The following is a 21,214-nucleotide window of genomic DNA, read 5'->3' on the forward strand; positions in this document are numbered from 1 at the left end:
GCTGCACGAGAGTGTGCTGAGTGAAGTTGAGCCGTTGCACTGATTCAAACCCTGATATGTTCTCATTCAGGAAATAAACTGCCTGATCACCTAGAAACTCCTTGTCTTCATTAGAATCTACACAACGCAGTTGAGGGGTTACTTGGGCCGGCCTGGTACAGTGGAGTGAAGTAGAACCCGGTTACATTGGTGTTGTGACCCAAGCTTCTGCAGTCCTGTCTCTGCTGGACTGCAGTATTGTCTCTGCTGGACTGCAGTATTGCAGTCCTGTCTCTGCTGGACTGCAGTATTGCAGTCCTGTCTCTGCTGGACTGCAGAGACAGGACTGAGTCACCAACCACTGTCCAGTGGTTGGAGTCACCACATGGACTGTGGGAAACCCCGTGGGATTTCCGTCCTTCCCACCATTTGCTGTTTTCTATTGGAACACTGAGGTGGGATTCTGTACAAATGGTTGTAAAAAAAAAAAAAAAAAAAAAAAGAACAAAGCAGATATAAATCATGACAGACTTTCCTGGTTTTAGCAGAGGGAAGGGGACTGTTAGTTTTACCCCACTACAGTCATTTGGCAGGGGTAGAGCAGGTTTGCTGGCAGCCCCATAGGCCCGTCTTTGCTGAGTTAAAAGAAAAACCTGTTGATGGTGACTGTGATGATTCCCATCATTTTAAATCAGATACCAAACCTACAAAAGAGAACCTTTATGCAGAGATAGCAACACAAATTGGGGTTTCTATTGGAGAAAGCATTGCCTCTTGTATTGAGTCTCGCTTGGGCTGTGGACTGGGAAACAGTGTTATTGGGTCTGCCAGTAATGTACTCTCAGAACCTTCACTTTTGAATGTGATTGTGAAATCTGGTGTTAAAGAACCTGTGTGTTTTAGAGGGGATGGTTGTGACACATGCAGTGTTCAGGAATGGGAGGAAATTATAATGACCTATTTGAAGAAAAAAGGGGTACAGACAGCTGAACAAGCTGATGAAGTGATTAGTAAACTGGCAGGGAGGGCAAGAGAGATAGTTAGGGTGTAGTAAGCCATCCTTATGTCTTAAGGAAGGCCCAGAACCTATTCTTGAGATCTTAAAGCAGCACTTTAGTGACACTGCCTGTTCGAGCATGCCTTTGGCTAATTTTTATGCAACATTACCTAACTTAGGTGAGACACCTTTCGATTACTGGCTCCGGCTGAACAGAGCCATGGAACTCACAGAGGACTGTCTCAAGAGACAGAATAAGTCCTTTGCATATCTGACAAAAGAACTGACTGCAATGTTCATTCGTCACTGCCCAGACTCAGAACTGTCTCTTATTTTCAAATGCAAGCCGCTGCAGCAGTGGACACCTGCTGATGTACATGAGAAGTTACTGGAGCATAGCAAAGATCAGATGTGTGGCCCTCAGCTGAGTGCATCCAGTACTTTATGTTTTCAGGGACTGGAGGTGAGTCCTCATGTGCAACAGCAGTAAATGTACCTGCACCATCGCCGACCTCTACCTCAGTATCGTCTACTGGACTTAATGCACTGGCGCCTGCTGATCGCCTTGATCGTGTGATAGCTCTGTTGGAGAAAGTTCTGGAGGGTCAGCCTCGACAAGCAAAGCCACCTGCTAACGATGATGTCAGAGCTCATCAAAACCAAACACACAAAGTCATGCCCTGTGTAATTTGTGGTGACGCAGCACACTCTACCTATTATCACTGTAGAGCCAATGAGCTGTTCTTCCTCTGCTATGCTACTGATCACACACGGGCTCAGTGCCCCAGGGCCGTGCCTAACAAACCGAGAGGGCCTGAATCAGCTGCCCAGCAACTGGGAAACTAGTTGGCCTACATGTGGAAGGGGCAAGTGTTAGGCCTGAAATTGTACCCCAAAAGACTGATTTGGATGATTTGGAGTCTGTATACCAAACTGTCTGTGAAGAACGACAGCTTGGTCATCGACCAGTACTTCAGAACACCCAAAGACTGAAACAACATGATAAACTGTTTTATGAAAATGTGACCCTTGGATGCAAAGTATCTGCTAAAGCAATGCTTGATAGTGGCTCCATGGCCTGCACCCTCAGTACCAATCTGATGCCCCACCTCTTAAATCATGCAGTGGTGCAGAGCCCCACCTTGCAACCCCTCTGATGTTGTACTGATTGGCTGTGGTGGTTCAAAGACAATCCCATCAGGTGTGTGTGATAATACAGTGGAAATGTATGGCTGCAAAGTTGTTGTACCTATGTTGGTGGTTGCAGGACAAAACGAGGACCTTATCATAGGCAGCAACCTTATGCGTCAGACAAAAGATAATTTGGGGATGAAATGCAGCAAGAGCTTCAATTCAGATGATATGTCTGATCACAATGTGCTAAGTTTAATGTCAGAAGTGGTGGTTCCAGAGAGTCCTGGTGAAAAGATTGGAACTGTCAAGCTATCAAAGCCATAACCTTGGAACCTTTGACAGAGCACCTGGTCTGAGGCCGGCTACAGCGAGGAGATAATGAGGAAGTCGGCAGTGCTGTAGTGATCGAATCCAGAGCAGCAAGGTCAAGGCCAAGGTCATTTATGGTTAGAATAACTGTGGCACATCTTGATAGGTGGCTCCCGGTAAAGGTGTTAAACCCCTTTGACAAGCCAATGCCTTTAAAAAGAAACATGAAGTTGGGTGAAGTGTTTACCTGTGCAGCAGTCCGACTGGCTCCTGCTTACAACAAAATATACTACTGCTAACTACTGAATCAGCACAGTGCAATGATGAGCAGAGTCTAGTCACTGATGTCTCTACCTCGCCTGATCATCCATCTTCAGAGAGAGCAATGGGTGACAATAGCTCTTAACATGCAGTGCTGCAAGATCTGGGGCTATCTGACATTGATATCAACTCATGAAGTGTCACAAGCTAGCAAAGAGAAACTAGATGACTTCATAGCCCAGTTTGAGGTTTCTGACTTGCCATCTGAGGTGTCCAGTGAGTTGTTGATGACCAAGAATATTTAGCCAGAAAGCACTGTTGTGGAGCAAACACAACAAATCAACTTTAATGTTCATTTGCTGCCTATATATCCACGTTTTACAACTTGCTTAGTTTACAAACTAAGTTATTGAGTTATTAAAAATTATGGATTGATGTACAGACTGCAGTAGGCATGCGGCACCAGAAGGGGGCGGTAATGATGCAAAGCTATGAAACCTGAAGTCTGCAGTCCTTTTGTTGTTCCTGTAACATTAGTTTCTTATGTACATGTTAGAAGTAGAGCAAGTAGTTTATTGTCACTAATTGATGTAATGAAATGAGTCTTTGTTTATCCTGAGAGGGCTGACATTTTGGACCCTGTTTTCTGCTGTAGAAGTTCAATGTATTGAAAACAGTACTGTAAAGACAATACTCTGAGTATTTTGTCTACTGACCTTGCTGTCAGAGGTACACGGTTTATTAAGACATGATTTATTCCAACATTAATGACTTCATAAACAGAAACATTTTCTCATTCATGCCCTGCTGCTGACGCCAGATGGCAGCCTCGAGTCAGATTCTGAGCAGAAGCTTTCATCTCTCCTCAGAGCTTTCAGAAGCAGGATTTGATAAGATGAGTTTATATGGAAATAAAACATTTCAAATTTCTTTAGCAGGTAATTTATGGAATTATTCTAACTGAGCGCAGCATTGATTACTGATTGAAAACTAATATCTTTGACATCATTTGGTTGTATTCATTGTTGCTTCTGCTTTGCAGTCCATTAGGTTTGTTCAATAAGAGCTATTATTGTTTGGAGCACAAACATTTGATGTGACATCAAAAATGTTCACTGTTGTATTTATGTGACACACAGAGTTGTATATTTCAAGCAATTATTTTGTTAACTTTGGCCTCAGAATTTTCTTCAGATTAGAAGATCACATTAGCTTTTTCATGTGCTGCTCTGCCTTTCCTGCAGTTGTCTTTCTTCCCAATGTTGAGTGGAATAGAGTGGTAGTGGTCTGTCACAGCATAGATGGCATATTGCAGGCTCTTTCCTGAGGGCGGACCTTCTCCTGAGAGCCTGTCCCACATATTATTACAAACATGATTCTGTTGTTCTACAAGTGGGGCATTTGTAGTCATGTATGCTAACCTTTAACAGTAGGTTATTATGACAAGTTTATTGAACCTTGCATCAATAAATTACACCTTACACCGCACGATGAAATATCTTACAAGGTTGTTTACATTTTTGAATTGAGGTTCTGTCAACTTATTGGTACCTTTGTGTCCCATGCCATGTTTATAGTTGGCAAAGACCCAACAGCTAAAGTATAATAAAAAAATAAAGAACCTTCAGAAATGGTTGGATGAAAAATGAAATATAGAACATGTGAACATGTCCAAAAAATCCATACAGAGGGCATGGATTTTAATATGGCACCACTTCTGTGGTGCCATAGTAACTTGTTGGGACTGTAGCTGTTTCTAAGTTGTCCCCACATCCTGTTCAGGTCCTGTCTGGACCTCTGTTTTAAAAAAATAAAAAATAAATCAACATCTTCTTACGTACCTCCTGCCTGGAAAGGCAATCCAGCTCTTAGCTGAAGAGGATGGTGCCACCAGCAGCTGGAGCACCATCCTCTTTGCCCCTGATTTTCATTGAAACTTCCAACTTCAAGGGTTGAGAACAGATACAATTTCTTTTCGCCTGTTTGTTTTTCCCCAAAGCCTGCTGTGTTTGCTTCAGATTAAAAATAGTTTTACTGCCATATGAATGCACAAACAAAGATAAATGTTACACAAGACCCCGATGACAAACGGCAACTTTGGATTTTGTGTTTCCTCACCTGGATGCTGGTTACCGGGGCCCCAGTCTGGAGCCAGGCCTGGAGGGCTCCCAGTGGCTGGGCTTTTTACCATGGAGCCCGGCCGGGCTCAGCCTGAAGAGGAAACATGCCCCCCCCCACCCTCGGGTGCAGAAGCTGGCTATTGGGACGTGGAAGGTCACCTCTCTGGTGACGTTGGGGTTTACCCCGGTGAACGAGAGGGTAGCCTCCCTCCGCCTACGGGTTGGGGGACGGGTCCTGACTGTCGTTTGTGCTTACGGGCCGACCGACAGCTCAGGTTACCCACCCTTTTTAGGAGTCCCTAGAGGGGGTACTGGAGAGTGCTCCACCTGAACTGGCCCACAAGTTGTCAATGGGTTTTAGGTCTGGTGAGGAAGGGAACCACTTCATTATTCTTTCATTTTTAAGGCCTTTACTAACTGCAATCGGGTTCTGCTTCACTCCACTGTACCAGGCCGGCCCAAGTAACCCCTCGACTGCGTTGTGTAGATTTTTTGAATGAAGACAAGGAGTTTCTGGCTGGTCAGCCAGTTTATTTCCTGAATGAGAACATATCAGGGTTTGAATCAGTGCAACGGCTCAGCTTCATTCAGCACACTACAACAGATCATTATATTAGCTTTTAACTTTAGCACATATAGTATTAAAGAAAGTAAAAGTACAAAAATTGGTGCACATCTAGACAATATTAATTACACTCTGTTTACCTAAATTCATAAAAAAAAATGGTGTTTTATGTGTTGCTAGCACTTTTCTGTGCTTTGTGCTGAAGAATGCAACTGATCTCTATTGCAGCTTTTACAGACTGGCACTGAGTACAGGGACCAGCAACATGTAAGCCACAAAGAGAGGGGGCGCTATTTCCCTATTGCAGTGATACATAAAAAGCAAGTGGGATTCTACAACCTAAACACTATTACATAACTGGCCACATAGTTGAGTTGATGCTTGTTGGAGCATAAAAATCATGGTTTTCATGAAAGATGCAGACTTTTCCCTGTATCATTGCTTGAAGAAAGTGTTTCCTAAAAACTGGCTGTAGGTTCAGGAGTTGATTTTGAATCCATCTTCAACCCAAAAAATCTTTAGAACACCAGTCCATACCAGTACCCTACTGTGTGCCCATTACCCATCCAGCCATGGGCCCGTCCATCTGGTCCATCAAGAGTCACTCTCATCTCATCAGTGCTTAAAGCCTTTGAAAACTCTGTCTTCAGGTCTGTGTTGGCCCAGCCTTGGGGTCTCAACGTATGTGTCTTGTTCAGTGGTGGTCAGGTTGAAACCTGACCACCTTGGCCTTGGTTCCTTACCTTGGCCATGTCTCTACACTCTGAACAGCTTGTCCTTCTGGGATCTCCAGGGAGGCTGCTGTTCTGGGATATAGCAGCAAGATGATGGGTTCCTGTAGCTTCATGTTTGATTCTTTTTAAAACTTTGATAGTTAATTTACATCTTTTTTTTGCAACACATTTCTTGCAACCCTGTTGACTATTAGCAGCAAAAAGGTTTGATGGTTCTGTGATCAGGCCCCAATATCTTAGCAATTTCAAGAGTGCTGCATCCCTCTGAAAGACATTTTACAATTTTGTACATTTCAGAGTCAGCTAAAGCTCTTTTTTGGCCAATTTTGCCTGAGGAAAAGAAGCTGCCTAATAATGATGCACACTTTAATATAGAGTGTTGATCTCCTTAGGACCCACTGTCCCTCATTAAGCAAATATAAATGAGAAGATATGTTTATAAACATATTATTATTATTGCTGCTGCTTGTTGAATATAAGAATTCTATAAGGATTCAAGTTTATACATCTTGGAGTTGGAAAATATGCATAAAAATATTGATGTGGTCAAAGCTAAAACTTGTCTAATAATTGTGCACACAGTGTAGACCTCGTGATGTGCATAAACTCTTGTGTCATGTAATTGTGTTCTCTGGACTTCTATTCAAAAGGGAGAGTACTTTATGCCTTTTTTATCAGTGGTTTGTGTTGGCAGATCTGAGTATCTCAGAAAATGTTGATCTTCTGAAAAGAGAAAATAATACTGTAGCATACCAAGACATTTTTGACAATCTCTGCTCAAGGTGGAAACAGCTTCACAAAGTGAGGGCCGTTAGTGACGCTGGCTTAGATCAGTGGTCTCCAAACTTTGAGGGCCAAAATAAAAGCATTTGGTAGAAGCGGGCCGGGAGGCACATTTTAAAAAATGTATCTTTTCTTTTCAATAATGAACTAATGTGAAAGATTGTACTGAAACTAACTAAATAGACCTTTGTAGAAAATGGATCTGTAAATCATTTAGAAATTTTAGAGGGTCTTGAACAGATGTGTTTAGAATTTAGCCTGGTCAGCAATAAGAATGGGACATGGGTCACTTATACAAAGTGCATGCATATTAAGGGGTGAGTGATTATTAAGAAGAATGCAGAAGCCTGGATAAAAAGTTCAAAGTATTTTTTTATTGAGTTTAAAGGACAGATTTGCTTTATTCTAAAATTGTGTTGAGGCCACACAAAATCACTTAGAGAACCAAAAATGGATACCTCTGGTTCAGATGGACCTGACTGGCCTATATCCTATTCTCTCTCTCTCTCTTTTATCGGTATATAGATGTATTGAATCGAATTGAACTCAACATGGGTGGTAATAGGTGCTGTGCGTCATACGTTGCGCAGCCCGCTGCGCTGCTCTCTGTGTTTTTTGTGCTTAAGACAGACGGTGGAGGAGAAGCTGATTTTGAAATCCTCGGCAGGATTTGTGTCTTGTTTTGGCTGAGGTAGAGCGGTCCACCTGCTGCAGCCGAAGGAGGCAGACCTGGTGACTGAATGACCGGAGCTGCGGTGGGACTTCAACTCTGCTCTGCTTCGAAGACGCCGCACGTTTCTGAACGAGACAATTTTTCCTCTGACATGTGTGGAGGACACAGCGACTGGATTCCTGCGCTGACGCTTTCTTTATCGAAGAGCAGAAACTGAGCCGGAGGTGCGACAGCGGACACATCAGCGACCCTTCATGTCCACCCCGTCAGGTGATGGAGGCTGGCCTGTAAGGATCTAATTCCACTCGGTCCAGGTGTGGGCGGACAGGGATTTGGCAGGAATTTCGCCAAAATTACGACGGGAATCAAGTACAGTTCACTGTCTCCCGGTACCGGGGGAGACCATCGGCCGCTCGTCATGTCTCGCGTCAAGGAGCGACTGAAAGCCGGGAAGGAGACGAAGGACAGTGTCACTCTGCTGCCGTGCTTTTATTTTGTGGAGGTAATCTATCTATCTATCTATCTATCTATCTATCTATCTATCTATCTATCTATCTATCTATCTATCTATCTATCTATCTATCTATCTATCTATCTATCTATCTATCTATCTATCTATCTATCTATCTATCTATCTATCTATCTATCTATCTATCTATCTATCTATCTATCTATCTATCTATCAATCATCAGGTGAGCTCAGTGGTGTGTAGGAGCTGCTGATGCTTTCCATCCCATCCCCCTCTGTAGTTATTCTGTAGTTATTCTGTAGTTATTCTGTAGTTATTCTGTAGTTATTCTGTAGTTATTCTGTAGTTATTCTGTAGTTATTCTGTAGTTATTCTGATTGTCACCAGAATAACTGACTGCTGCGGGTTGGAAGTTGTGCACTTTGATGCTCATTCCTCTTGTTTTGGCTGCCAGTGACTCTGCAGTCTTTTCCACGATATTGTTATTCATCCAGCATCCAGCAGTTTGGTGAGGCAGGGCCCAAAAATTCTGAGGCAAATATTTTGATTGGCATTTAACAGTGAAGAGTTCACACCAAGCATATAAGACAGTCCTAATGCACTAATGCACTTTAGGGCCTGGTTCCATTTAATCATGGTATTGAACATTCATGCTCACAGTTTAGGGTTTAGCCATTTTTCTAGCAAATCACTGACTTTCAGTGTAATTGTTTTTTCCTCTTGGACTCAAGCCTGCAGTCATGTTGCATTTGGTTCACCGCCTCCAGACTGTTGAGCAGCCCTCCAGCATGCTCACTAGTTCTCTCTTCTGGCTGGAGATTCTAAGTTTTCCTTGCTGACATCCCAATTTGCATAATCACACGATGGTTATTGTTGTTGTTAAATAAAACTATAAAATGAAATGCATCATGCTGTAACTATTCTGCTTTATTACATAGAAGTCTTCAGAATGAAAGCAAACAAAATTAACAAACAGCTGAAAATGTGTTTCCACTCAGAAAATATAGAAATAAACTTTGAAATAAACTCATTTATTTCTACTAAATTAGAAAATTCATTCGCATATTCAGACTGATACGAGTCTGAATGGGTAACTTTGGCTCAGTGGAAAGGGTTAGGGTTAGTTGTCCTGCAATAGAAAAGTTGTTCAAGTTTCCTTCTGACTGTGAGTATGTGGCTCTATTGTGAAATAATTTGATCTGGTGGTATGGCTAGTGCTACAAAGGATTCAGTCTATTTACGATTTAGTGTCTCATTAGCAGCGGCGCCGCCGGGTCTTAGGAGGCTGCATCTGTTCCTGCAGAAATGCTGGCCAACCTGCCGGCCCCTCGGACAATCTGTTCATTTCACATAAAGGCATACAGAGTTATCTTCTTCAGTCAATACTACTTCAGTCTATTTTTGACATTTGACTGACCTGGACCATAAAACTGGGTAGAATCTACTATCGAAGGGAAAAGACATCAGACAACTTTAGTCACTACTAGCATTATCAAAATAATAAATATCCTAATAAATAGACACTAGAAACATGAATCATTTGAAGATACTCATTTGCGTCAAATTCATTATAAATTTAAACTCTAACATGTCAAATATATCTGGAAAAAAACACATTCTATCGAACAGACAGCATAAAAAAAAAAAAAAAAATCGGTCATCTGCTATTTTTACCGGTCAAATTTTAATCATATTAACATATACTATTTTTAGTTAATATTCACCTAGTTGAACTGTGACCCAGATCCCATCACACATAAAGAAGATGAATGCATCTGCCTTTCTCTCTGGAGTGACAAAACCACTGACTGTGGCCCCAATAACTTAGAATAACTGAAATGAAACGACTCCACTTAAATTACCAGCACTTCACCTACTGGGGTCTGAACACACAGCTTCACTAATTCCTCCTGGTCCACATCTGCAGAGAAATCTGCGCTGGTTCATCAGTCAGTTGGATCTGTCTGATCCAAAGCGATCAATTGAACTCTGCCAGCTTTTTACCCTGTGGGCGGTCCGGCCGTGCGCTTTTACCAGGATCTTTGTGTGTGGTTTCAATTCTAACAAAAACAGAGACAAACAGTCGGTGGGATACTCTTCTTCCCCGCATTGCAGATTTAATAGTTGCTAAAAGTCTACAACTAATCAACCTCTATCCGAGATGCTAAAATTATCATCATCATAGCGTTGAATTGCACTATAGCCTCTAATTCTGAATTATAGTGATATTTGCCACACAGTTTAACCTCAAAAACAAAAAATCCCTGGAAAATCTGCCTTCCTAGAGTATGTTATGTGGTTGTGACTTACTCAGGTCCGTTGAATAAAATATACATCCTATTGTAGGACTTGCCTGGATGTAGATCCATAAGAAAAGTGATTATACAACAAACTTTAGTTTTCTTGCTGGTGAGAGAAGTCCAGTGAAGTTGCAATCCACAAACCTAGACTCATAGAAAAATGATAATTATTTTCTGACACATTTTCTGTTGGTTTCCTTCCAATAAAACACATTGAGATTTGTGGTTTCAATCTGAGACCACAGGACACCAATACTGTGCAACTGTACTCAAGTTCTTTTTGAATTAGAAGCACATTACTTTGTCTTGGTACTGTGGCTTTATAGTATTTTTCTGTTTACTTTCTGCCTGAGGCCTTTATGTCTGTTTTAAAGCAACTCTTTCTAGCAGTGTGCCTACAGCTCGCTGAAATGTGGCTTAGAATAGATTGACTAGACTGCAGATGACTGAGGTGTTGCTGACTTATTGCTGAATTGATATGTTCATGGAAATATGGCTGTTTTCTGTTCTGTCTGATCTGAATGGTAGGGGAGGTTCAGTATAACTTTGGGTTAACTATCACAAGTGCAAGTTTCTCTGTTTGCTTCCTTCTGTCCACAGCAAAGCTGTGCTTGTATCTCACACACTGCCACACTGATACCCACTTGCTGGCTGCTAGGCAACATGGCCTTCTGAATGGGGTGTATTTTTATATCCGTGTGCTCAGGGCTATGGACGTTATGAGGAAGACAACATTCTTACTGCAGCCTGTTTCCTGCTGCATGCTCAATAGAAAGCCTTTGGTTCTATTATCATTATGCATTATCTTCAGATCAGTTTTATGTTCTTAACAACAGAAGATTTGACTATATTTTCTTTCCAACTAAATTTAGATAACTGTTGTTTCTATGTGTGTCTGTGCTGGGGAATCTGCCTGCATAGTGTATCCTCCCTTGGAAACTTCAGCATGTGAGTTGAATTAGGGCAGTAAATTAGGGCAAGAGCCTCATTGCAATGCAGCACAGTGTCTTCTGGCAGCAGTGGGAGTATTTTACTGTAGAGAGTATGACATCATAATCTGATGAGCATTTGATTAGTTATAAATGAATGTGAGGATAATGCTGACTAAAAAATAAAAAATAAATACCCAGTGGAAATGGTTCAATTTGGAAATTCAATTCTCCAACCACTGGGCTGCGGACCGGTACCAGGCCGCGCAAGAAATAATTCAATATGTCCATCCTATGTATTGAGTCTGGAGGAGCTTTTATTTTTCCTAAACTGGATGCTGTTGGTTACGACATGCAGCAGAATGAGTAAGAAACAACGTCGGTCTCGATCCTTATAACCCCCGGTCCGCAGAAAGTTTACGAACGGTTGACCAGTTTACTAGTTTAGTCCACTTCCATAGAATTGTTATATTTAGTGAAAGCAAGTTGTGTGACTTGATTATCTTTAAAATCTTTTTTTTTTTATTGCAGAGTGATTAATTACTTAAATTATTCCATAAATCTAATTTACTCAATCTGTTCTTCAGGTTCTTCAATCATCAGATTGGAGTAAAGTGTTATTTTATCCATTCATTCAGCTTTTCAGTGTTTCAGAATCTCCTGATGATTCATGGAACTTGTTTAGAAATGTGAACAGTGGACGCTGACATTAGCATTGGGACATCTGTACTGCTGCTACATGTTTTTAGCATTGAGATACTATTTTAGGCTTGAATAGCTTCACTTACAAGCTAACTCCTTATAGCACAACTTGGTGGTGTTTTATTAGCTTCCCATCAGATCATTTTTTAATCAGAAATGAACCCCCACTGGGCTGTCACTGTTGTTAGCGAATGTTGCTTGTACGTCAGATTTAAGGTTGTACCAGAAACAAAACACAAAGATTCTGGCTCAGGATTTTTGTATGTATGAAAAGTGATTAATTGTGTAAGAAATGTTATTGTCTTAAAATCTGTATATTCAATTAATAATCAAAATTGACGCGTTAAAGTATCAGCACTAGTTAAAATGTATTGCAATCGAAGCAGTTCATTGCACACTGATATTTTGGTGTACAGTAATACTGCAATAACAATGTACTTGGTGTACATTGTGCAGTCTTAGAAAGTTGTATCCTGGACATTTTTTTCTTTGTGTTGGTTTTTGGAGCCTCTTTATCTTAGAGTAGTTGCTAATTTGGCCAGCAGGAACTAATTTGGTTGATTGGAATCAAGAGATGTACTGGTGAGACTTTAGGGCAAATGGAAAATTAAAAAAACTACACAATCTAAAGAACATTGTCTGTATCTGAACTGGTTCCCCTGTGTCGGCCTTGGCCAGCAGGTTATCTCAGATCTCCTGGATGATATGTAAACAAGACTCTCTTTCTCATCTCGTTCTCTTCCTGAAGACATCGAGGCAACTGCGGAGCAGAGTGCTCCCAAGGACTGGCTCCTAGATAAGACCACCGTATCAGAGACTGTTGCCTGGGAATGCTGGCTGCATGGGGTTCACGGACTTACTGCACACATATCTCAAGACTAAAGATACACACTCCCTGATTTCACTGCTTTTTTTTGCTGGCTGCATGTCTGAATGTTGCTATGTGTGCTGGGATTCTTTACATATCCTTCCTGATGTTGTCATTTCATCACCTGTCTGTCTTTTTATTTCATTATGAATTGTGGAGTACGTATTACTTAAGACCTACATTTAGCTTTATCATTTTAATAATGGAGCGAGACCTAGAGAAATTTGTGTTTATAAGTTTTTAAATTATTCCTATTATCCCAGAACAAGAATCAAACATGGAGAACCAACATTTAACTGTATTCTTTACTAACTTAGAATTCTTTTTCTTTTATTGTGCTTGTGTTGTTTTTGTTTTTCTTCTAATTAATGTGAAGCATTTTGAACTGCCTTGTTGCTGAAAAAGTGCTAGATTAATAAAACTTGTTGAGTTCAGCAATCAGACCGCAGTCGCTGAGTTCTGTTCTCCTCCAGTTACATTATGCAAACCTCCAGTTTTTTTCTAGAAGGAGAACCTTTTGGTTGATTTAACATTTAAAAACATTAAGTAAATAATTAGAGACCAAATACAGCAACTGGATTTTCAATTTGACCTCAGAAAATATTTTTCTACCATTTAAAAGATCTTTAAACTGTGATCTACCTTCTTCTTCCTCCTTACTCTTCTCTTCCCTCCAATCTCCTCCATACTTTGGATTTGTTAGTTTTGTCGTGTTCTGTGTTTTTTCTGTGGTTATTTTGAGTTTCCTGTGTTTCTGAGTCTCTGTGTTGTCCTGTCTCCCTTTGATTAGTTCCCAGGTGTCTCGTCCTCTGATTACCTCGTGTATTTAGTGTCACCCGTGTCTCTGTGTCTTTGTCGGATCCTCGTCGCACTTGGTGTCCTGTTCCCTGTCTTCCTGGTTATCATTAAATTCATCATTTTACACTCAGATCTGGGTTTTTCAGTGTCTGCCTCTCCTCCACCACCGCAATTCATGACAAGTTTCTAAATACTCCAAACTAAGTTACTTAATACATTTGGTCATTTGAATAAAACGGGTATTTTATTCAAATTGCTTCTTAACTTCCATTGATAATGTACATCAAATAATTCTAATGTGTACTTTATCTCACTTAATAAACCCGATAGTTTTCGTGGGACCTGAGGGTTAGGGACCCAGCTGCAGACCAATCACTTTGTCTATTGCAGTGTTAGTGATGAGTGATCTACATTTCTCTCTGTTTGTTTATTGATTTTCAGTAAAGATAGATTATTACTGAAACAGCTGATATTTATTTGATAAGGTTCAGAATGTCTTTCTGATCACTGGTGGATTTTAACGGCTCTCTTGGCTTCCCATGCTGTTTTCCACTTCCCTTTGTATGTCTTCAGTATTTTTCCTTGTCATTTCACATTATTACACAACTTCATTTCTGAACTTGTTTGTTTTGGTATTTTTCTATGTATGGATTATTTGGGTTGTTACCAACAATGTCATTATCACCTTTATCACCAATATTGATAAAAGTGATATCACCTTTATCATAGTAAACATCACATGTTTACGATGACAAACTGCGATGTGTTCAACACTTCTTTTACTTTCTGTATATGGCTGAATAAATATTAAGACCCAGATCAAACAGGAGGGGTGTCCACACCTCTACTTATTATGGTGGTGATGATATGCTTCAGTGATCATGTTCGCCTGGTTTTAAGGCTTTTCTCTGAGGTTTTGTTCTGATCTTCTCTGTGTTGCAGCTCCCCATCCTGGCCTCCTCTGTTGTCAGTCTTTATTTTCTGGAGCTGACTGATATTTTCCAGCCGGTGCATTCTGGGTATACTTGTAATGACCGCAGCTTGTCGTTGCCCTACATCCCGCCCAGACAGGAAGTGTGTCCACTCTCTTTGCTCTTCAGCTTGGCCTTTGCAGCTCCAACAGTCACAGTAAGTTTTACAGAAATCACAATTTAACATTTTGTTAATGAATTTCAGATGCTGAAATTGAATCTAGTCTTATTAATGAACTATCAAAACAGATTTACTGAAATTCTTATCTGAGGGCTTAAGCAACACATCAGTCAGGTGAATTTATCACAGTTGAAAAAGTACAGGCCATTTATAAATTGTGAGATGAATATCATATTAGCTTGGGTATGTAAGTTAAGTTGCTTTTAGTTCCTAATGTCAGTGTGATTATGTAATTAGCCATTCAGTTACACATCACTTTCCATTTTCATATTGTTTATTTCAATCAATCAATATTTTTTCTAATGATCCTCTAGCAGTAATCTTTCCCTTATTTTTATATCCTAAATACCAATAGAATTTTAATCAGTATTTTTATTTTTCTTCAATGCTAAAATTGAAAAAAGAAATCTGTTATTAAATTCAGAATTAATGAAAACATTAAGCTTTAAGAAAGAGCGGGAACCTGCCAGTGTTGGGAAAATGCTTGATCTAAATGATGGTAGGTTCTGTTCACCAGCAAAGAAATTATGATTTTTTTTTTAAATGGTGCATAAAGCAAATATATAACATACAAACACACTAAATTTCTGATGCATATGAATGGATTTATAGTTTTTCCAGCACTTTATCACAGATATCAATTAATTTGTCAGCAATTTATATTGTCTGCCATCTTTTGAAGTTAGTTGTTAAATGATAAGAGAAAAACAGTTCCAAAAATCTGTCACATTCTAAAAAAATACATTTCATCCTAGATTCGCCATTCCTGTTTCCACCTCACTGGAGCTTTTATGTTTAGAACATGATGGGGATTCTTGTTTTGTCTGGAAATGTGTCTCACTGTCAGATGTTCTACTGGCTGTGTTTCTATTGCAAACATGAACTGTCTATTTGTCTATTTGTCTATTTGTCTATTTGTCTATTTCCTGCAAATATTGAAAAACCACAATTTTGCAATTGGGTTGTTTTCATTAAATAAGAAATGAAATTAAAATCACACGTGAGTAAGCTTGTTCATGAGATGAGTCATTAAAAATCATGGCACCATTGGATGTAAACAGTTACATGATATATATTCATAATTCAGTCCTGGCGTTCGTCATCATCCATCAGAGGAGTCGTTGCCGTCTCATTCAGGCGTTGGAGCGCTACGTGTGTGGCATTTTGGGAAATTGTATTTGGTGAATTTACAGAAGAGCTATGGATTGTTGAGAATAAATAATTCTGTGTTTTCCTTTTATCTCTTTTAGTTAGTTGCTAAGCTAAAGCCAGAGGAAAGGGCATGTTAGGAAAAGCCCTCAAAGCTAAGATTACAGGACACTAGGAGGTAGGTAACGCCCTCTTTGGGGCAGAGCTCAGAGAGAGGGTTACAAAGGGAATGGGAAACTCTTGTGGGAGGCCATTTTGACTGTTAGCTCTTAAAGGTAGCAGGTCATAATGGTCCAGCTGTATTTTGGTGTTAATAAATGGAATTCATGAATTCAACTCGCTGACTCTTGTGTAACCTCATACATCAAGAACTCAGCATGGAGAACAGATAATTCTCCACAGGATTCAACATGTTCAGATGACATAACGTTTTATGAACGGTGTGATGCTGTGAGAGCTCTGGTGTTTTCAGCTGCACATTGTCTGAAAAAAACAAAAACAAGCCATCTTCCTCCTATGACTTCCTGCTGTCTTCTTTGTGGTTTTCCTCAGTAGTAACAGCCAGTTGTTGTTCATGTGACTCGTGTGATGCTATAAATTGTTTCCATTGTAGTTCTGCAAAATACACCTATTTCAATATGGCTGACAAAAACCTCATCCTAGTGCAAAAAACTTTTTATTGAAAAAGTTTTTGTTTTTATAATTGCCATGTTCGCATTAAGCAAATTTATTTTTGTAATTTCAATTTCTGCAATTTTATTATTAATGGAAATGCAACTACTGGTAACTATTATTTGTTTGTTAAACTATTTAAGTAGTCATTTATAATAGTTTTTCAAATGAGTCTGAAGTATTGGTGGATTTCAGCAAATCATGGGTGGTTGTGAAATACATGAAGGTCCATGCATTCCTAAAAACAAAAAAATATTGACATCTCCAATCAAATGTCTTACACTACTCAGGGTTTCTTTTATTTTTTCTTATCTTAGCAGTTTAGTTAGTCAGCAACTATAAAAGTCTGGTTTGCCAACTCTTTTGTGCTGTAGATCCTGATAGGAGAAGCCATCCTGTACTGCTATCTGTCCAGGAGGTCGTCAACCACTCAGACTGAAGCTAACATCAACGCCGCAGGCTGTAATTTCAACTCCTACATTCGCAGAGCTGTCCGCTTTATAGGTGGGAGAATATATGCCTTATACCACAACAGATTAGAAACATCTCCATAGTGTCTGTAAGAACATAAAACCTGCAGAGCTGTTTTCCAGAATGAGATGATATAATGGCAAACAAAACAACTGAAGAAAGCAAAATATGTGCATTAATCTGCAGGTAGGTGTAGAAGCTGTACATTATCGTATGATTATTAACACAAGCATGCTTTGAATGCGCTCTGTTGCACAGGCGTCCATATCTTTGGCCTGTGTGTGACGGCTCTAATAACGGACATCCTCCAGCTGTCCACTGGGCAGCATACGCCCTACTGGCTGGATGTGTGCAAACCCAACTTGACCCACATTAATATGTCGAGCTGTGATGAAGCCTTCATTCTGGAGGATATCTGTTCTGGACCGGACCTGGGACTCATCAATGCTGGGAGGTGAGGCTCAATGAGCCACTCAGGATGTCAGAGGATGCTTGTGGGAGTGTGGGGGTTTTTGTCGGTTTTGGTAGTCGCACTGACTCACATAGGGTTCAATTTTTTCATCACAGTTTTTGGTGGCTTCTTTGTTCTCAGTTCACTAATGGCCATGTAAAGAAAGTTCTAAATCAAATAAACTGTCCTGTTCCACACTATATACTATATATGTACGTATACATTGAATAGAGATACCAAAGACAATTTTCTCCCGCATCAGTTTTCCTCAGTCGATGCCAAAACAAGAGATGGTAGTAAGGATTCATGCAGTGACAATACATTCAGATGTGATAAGTCTATTCATTTTGATCTGTCAGCCAGACTGGATGGGTGGTCATAAGGATTTTCTTAGAATCAAGAATCTTCTCTAAGCTGAATTGAAAATCAGCTGCTCATCACCGTTGTTTTCAGGTTAGGGTCTTGGGTAAACATTTAATTGAAAGTCATTCTGTAACACCAGAAGGGCTGGTCTTGATATTCCTTTGGTTCTAATGAGAAGCTGATTTCAGTGTCTTCACAGAAGCCACGTTAGAAGCTCCACTAGAGGAAAAACATCTTGCACAAATCTTGCTACCCTGATTACACACTGCTCTTAGTAGCACATCCCAGCTGGCATGGACGTAAATTCTCATTTTATTCATTTAGTGTTGGGTAGGTTAGTTTAAACGTATCACAATAAAATGGTACTATTACATTTCGAATTTAATAGGAGTGTAAATATTTCAGTTACTTTAACAAAATAACTAGTTTTAACATTCTTGGATCTGTCATCTTTTCTATATTTAGATATTTTTAAAAAGCTAGTCGGTTTATTTTTGGGAGTAGGAACATTCAAATGACTTGTTGATCTGGATAGATGTGAGATACTTTTTGGTAGATATTTGTTCAATTAAATTGAATTATTCTTTTTATAATGTAGCACCAATCTACAACAGATGTTGTCTCAAGACACTTCATAGAAAAAAAGGTCATTTCAATCCAATTATTGAAATGATAATTGGACTATCATCCAATTATCTAAGAGACATCGCACGTCTCTTAGATGTGAGGACAAAACCAAATCCTCACATAATGTGGCCTTCATTGTTATTCTTTTACATGCTGCTGGTGCAGTGTTTCCACTGTGCACATACACATAACTCATCCAAGTTTCTTTAAAAGTCACATTCCTCTTTTAGATAAATATTCAGCGTTGTCCTTGGCTGTGTGAACATGGTGCAGAACTCTCAGCTTTCCTTGCTTTTTGTCTTTTAGGAAGTCTTTCCCATCCCAGCATGCCACACTGGCTGCCTTTGCTGCTGTCTACATCTCCGTAAGTAGTCTTTGCACTTTTGTATGTCCAGAGTGAAGCATGGAAATGCTGAACTCTGTCATTATTGTTAAAAAAATAATAATTGGTACACTTGTAACTGTGTCTCTTAGATGTACTTCAACACAGTGCTGACAGACTCAGCCAAGCTACTGAAGCCTCTGCTGGTCTTCTCTTTCGTCATGCTGGCCATCCTGGCCGGATTGATCCGGATCATTCAGTTCAGAAACCACCCTGTGGATGTGTACTGTGGCTGGTTACTGGGAGCTGCCATCGCTGTTTATTTGGTAAAACCCATGTTTCAGTATTGAGAGAATATATTTTAAGTTAATAGAAGGGAGTCAGTCAATAACACACACCACAAAGCTGCCAGTAGGACTGGTACTCTGTTGTCTTTGTTGCTCTAGTTACAGCTGATTTCAGTAGTAAATCTGAATGTGAATAATATGCTGAGGTAACATATCTCAAAATGAATCTTTTGATTCACTTCCTGACTGATGGTTTTTGGTTCAGTTCACCTTTATTTACACTTGTTTCGTCAAAACTAGCAAGATAATAAATATCAACTTAAGGAGGTTAGGGAGAGCTAACTGCTGGCTACAATCTTTGTACAATAACACGACTGCTGATCCATCCCTCTGCCCATTTAGAAGGGCGAACTGAAACTGGGAGCTGGGTCCACAGTGGAGCACAGGTTGGTGCTTTCTGTACATTACTTTGTCTTTCCATTGTAAAAAGTGACCTATGCTGCTCCATTCCTGGACTCCCTTCAGCTGCAGCTCCATAACACAACGGTACTGGACAGTTAGAGTGGAGCTCTGGGGGTCACACAACACAGTTCATTGATTGGGAGACAGCATGAGACATTTTCTGAGTGTAACGCTTCATTAGACATTTAGGTTTAACCCTAACCTGCCCAACTGGCAGTAGAAATGCTCGCCCGAAGACGGTGGACCATACATTAGTGTTGGCCTTTTGTAAATTACTCTTTTAATATTCTATCAATTACTCTGATGATTCATCAAGTAATTGAATAAAAAAACATTTATGAAATAAAATGTTGGTAAATATTTTCACCGTATTTTATTGGTAAAATATTATAGTACCAATATCAGATATCAACAGTGGCCCAATTGGTAATATTTGAGCATCCCTAACAATTACCTTTTTGTAGTTTAGAGCATTAAAATGTAACAACAGTAGTTCACCTTTTAAGTTAACCTGGACAATTTGAAATTATATTTTATTTAATAATAAAGCAACAGATTCATAAAGACACTTCTAAAAAAATGTCTACACCAGTTTTAAGTTTATGTATTCATCTTTAGTTAATATAATAACTGGACTCTCACTTTGCACAGCCATTTATGGCTTCTTTGTTTATGTCTATCTGTGTATCTATACAGGTGAGTCTCTGCTTCACCTGTATAGATACACCTGCCACACTCTTCGCTACTGTTTGCTCCAAACTGGTCACAAAGCAGCAGGTCTGGAGGAAAAAGTCTGTTGTATTCCAGGCATCATGCCACTCATTTTAAGGATGCCTATTGGTCCTTCCATAAACGATAAAAACCCGGACATTATCATCTGTCAACAAACTTCTCTTGGATTGAACTTGAAAATTGGATGCTACACTGATAGCACTTAGCATTCATGAACCACTCATAGGTAGAAGTGAGAGTGTAGTATGATACAAATAATAATCACCGGCCAGAACACGGTGCACTAAACAGCAAAACATAATTTAAGGAAGCATCAAGGCAGATAAGTGTTGGTGCGTAGCAAGCTCTGTCACCAGTTAAGCACTGGAACCAGTTTCCCTCAAACAGTTGTTTCCAATTGTTCCAATTTTTGTACATGAACCCTTTCGCCCTCAACATACTTGTATTTAAATTTGATATGACATTGATAGGTTTTCTATCTATTATCACACCTACAGCCACGCTCACTCACCCCGGTAGCATCACTTGAAAGTTGGTGATCTCTACAAGTAGCAGCAGGAAAGTTGGCTTACTTTTAACATTGGAGCTTTATCAGGGCAAACAAAAATCTTCTGTATGAAGAATTTCTGCAAAGTCAACGACACCAAGCAGGTGATTGCTACGTAACTTGATGCAATCAGCTGGATTTCCTTATATAGAAACTTTAAACTAATTTGAACGATGAACTGAAACTGATGCACTTTTTGAAATCTAGGATCAGTTGGAATGTTTGTCTGATTGAAATGATTTTAAACCTTACACTTTTCATTTTTTTATGTTTGTGTTGTTTGAACAGTTTTGTTTGTATTCATTTGAATTGTACTGAATGTTTGTTACATTATATGCAACCAAAAAAAAACCTTAA

General features: G+C 39.7%; 1 protein-coding gene across 1 annotated transcript in view; it reads left to right on the forward strand.

Annotated features, from left to right (window-relative positions):
- Positions 1-7,412: 7,412 nt before the first annotated feature.
- Positions 7,413-21,214, forward strand: part of LOC122840763 (2-lysophosphatidate phosphatase PLPPR4-like) — a 36,685-nt gene continuing 22,883 nt past the window's right edge. The window contains exons 1-6 of the mRNA XM_044133384.1: positions 7,413-8,057; positions 14,565-14,750; positions 16,970-17,099; positions 17,325-17,520; positions 18,814-18,871; positions 18,982-19,155. Of these exons, the coding sequence (XP_043989319.1) occupies positions 7,974-8,057; positions 14,565-14,750; positions 16,970-17,099; positions 17,325-17,520; positions 18,814-18,871; positions 18,982-19,155 (828 nt within the window). The 5' untranslated portion in view covers positions 7,413-7,973. The remainder of the gene's footprint in view (positions 8,058-14,564; positions 14,751-16,969; positions 17,100-17,324; positions 17,521-18,813; positions 18,872-18,981; positions 19,156-21,214) is intronic.

This window comes from Gambusia affinis, linkage group LG12 (assembly GCF_019740435.1).
Source record: "Gambusia affinis linkage group LG12, SWU_Gaff_1.0, whole genome shotgun sequence".
Classification (NCBI taxonomy): domain Eukaryota; kingdom Metazoa; phylum Chordata; class Actinopteri; order Cyprinodontiformes; family Poeciliidae; genus Gambusia; species Gambusia affinis.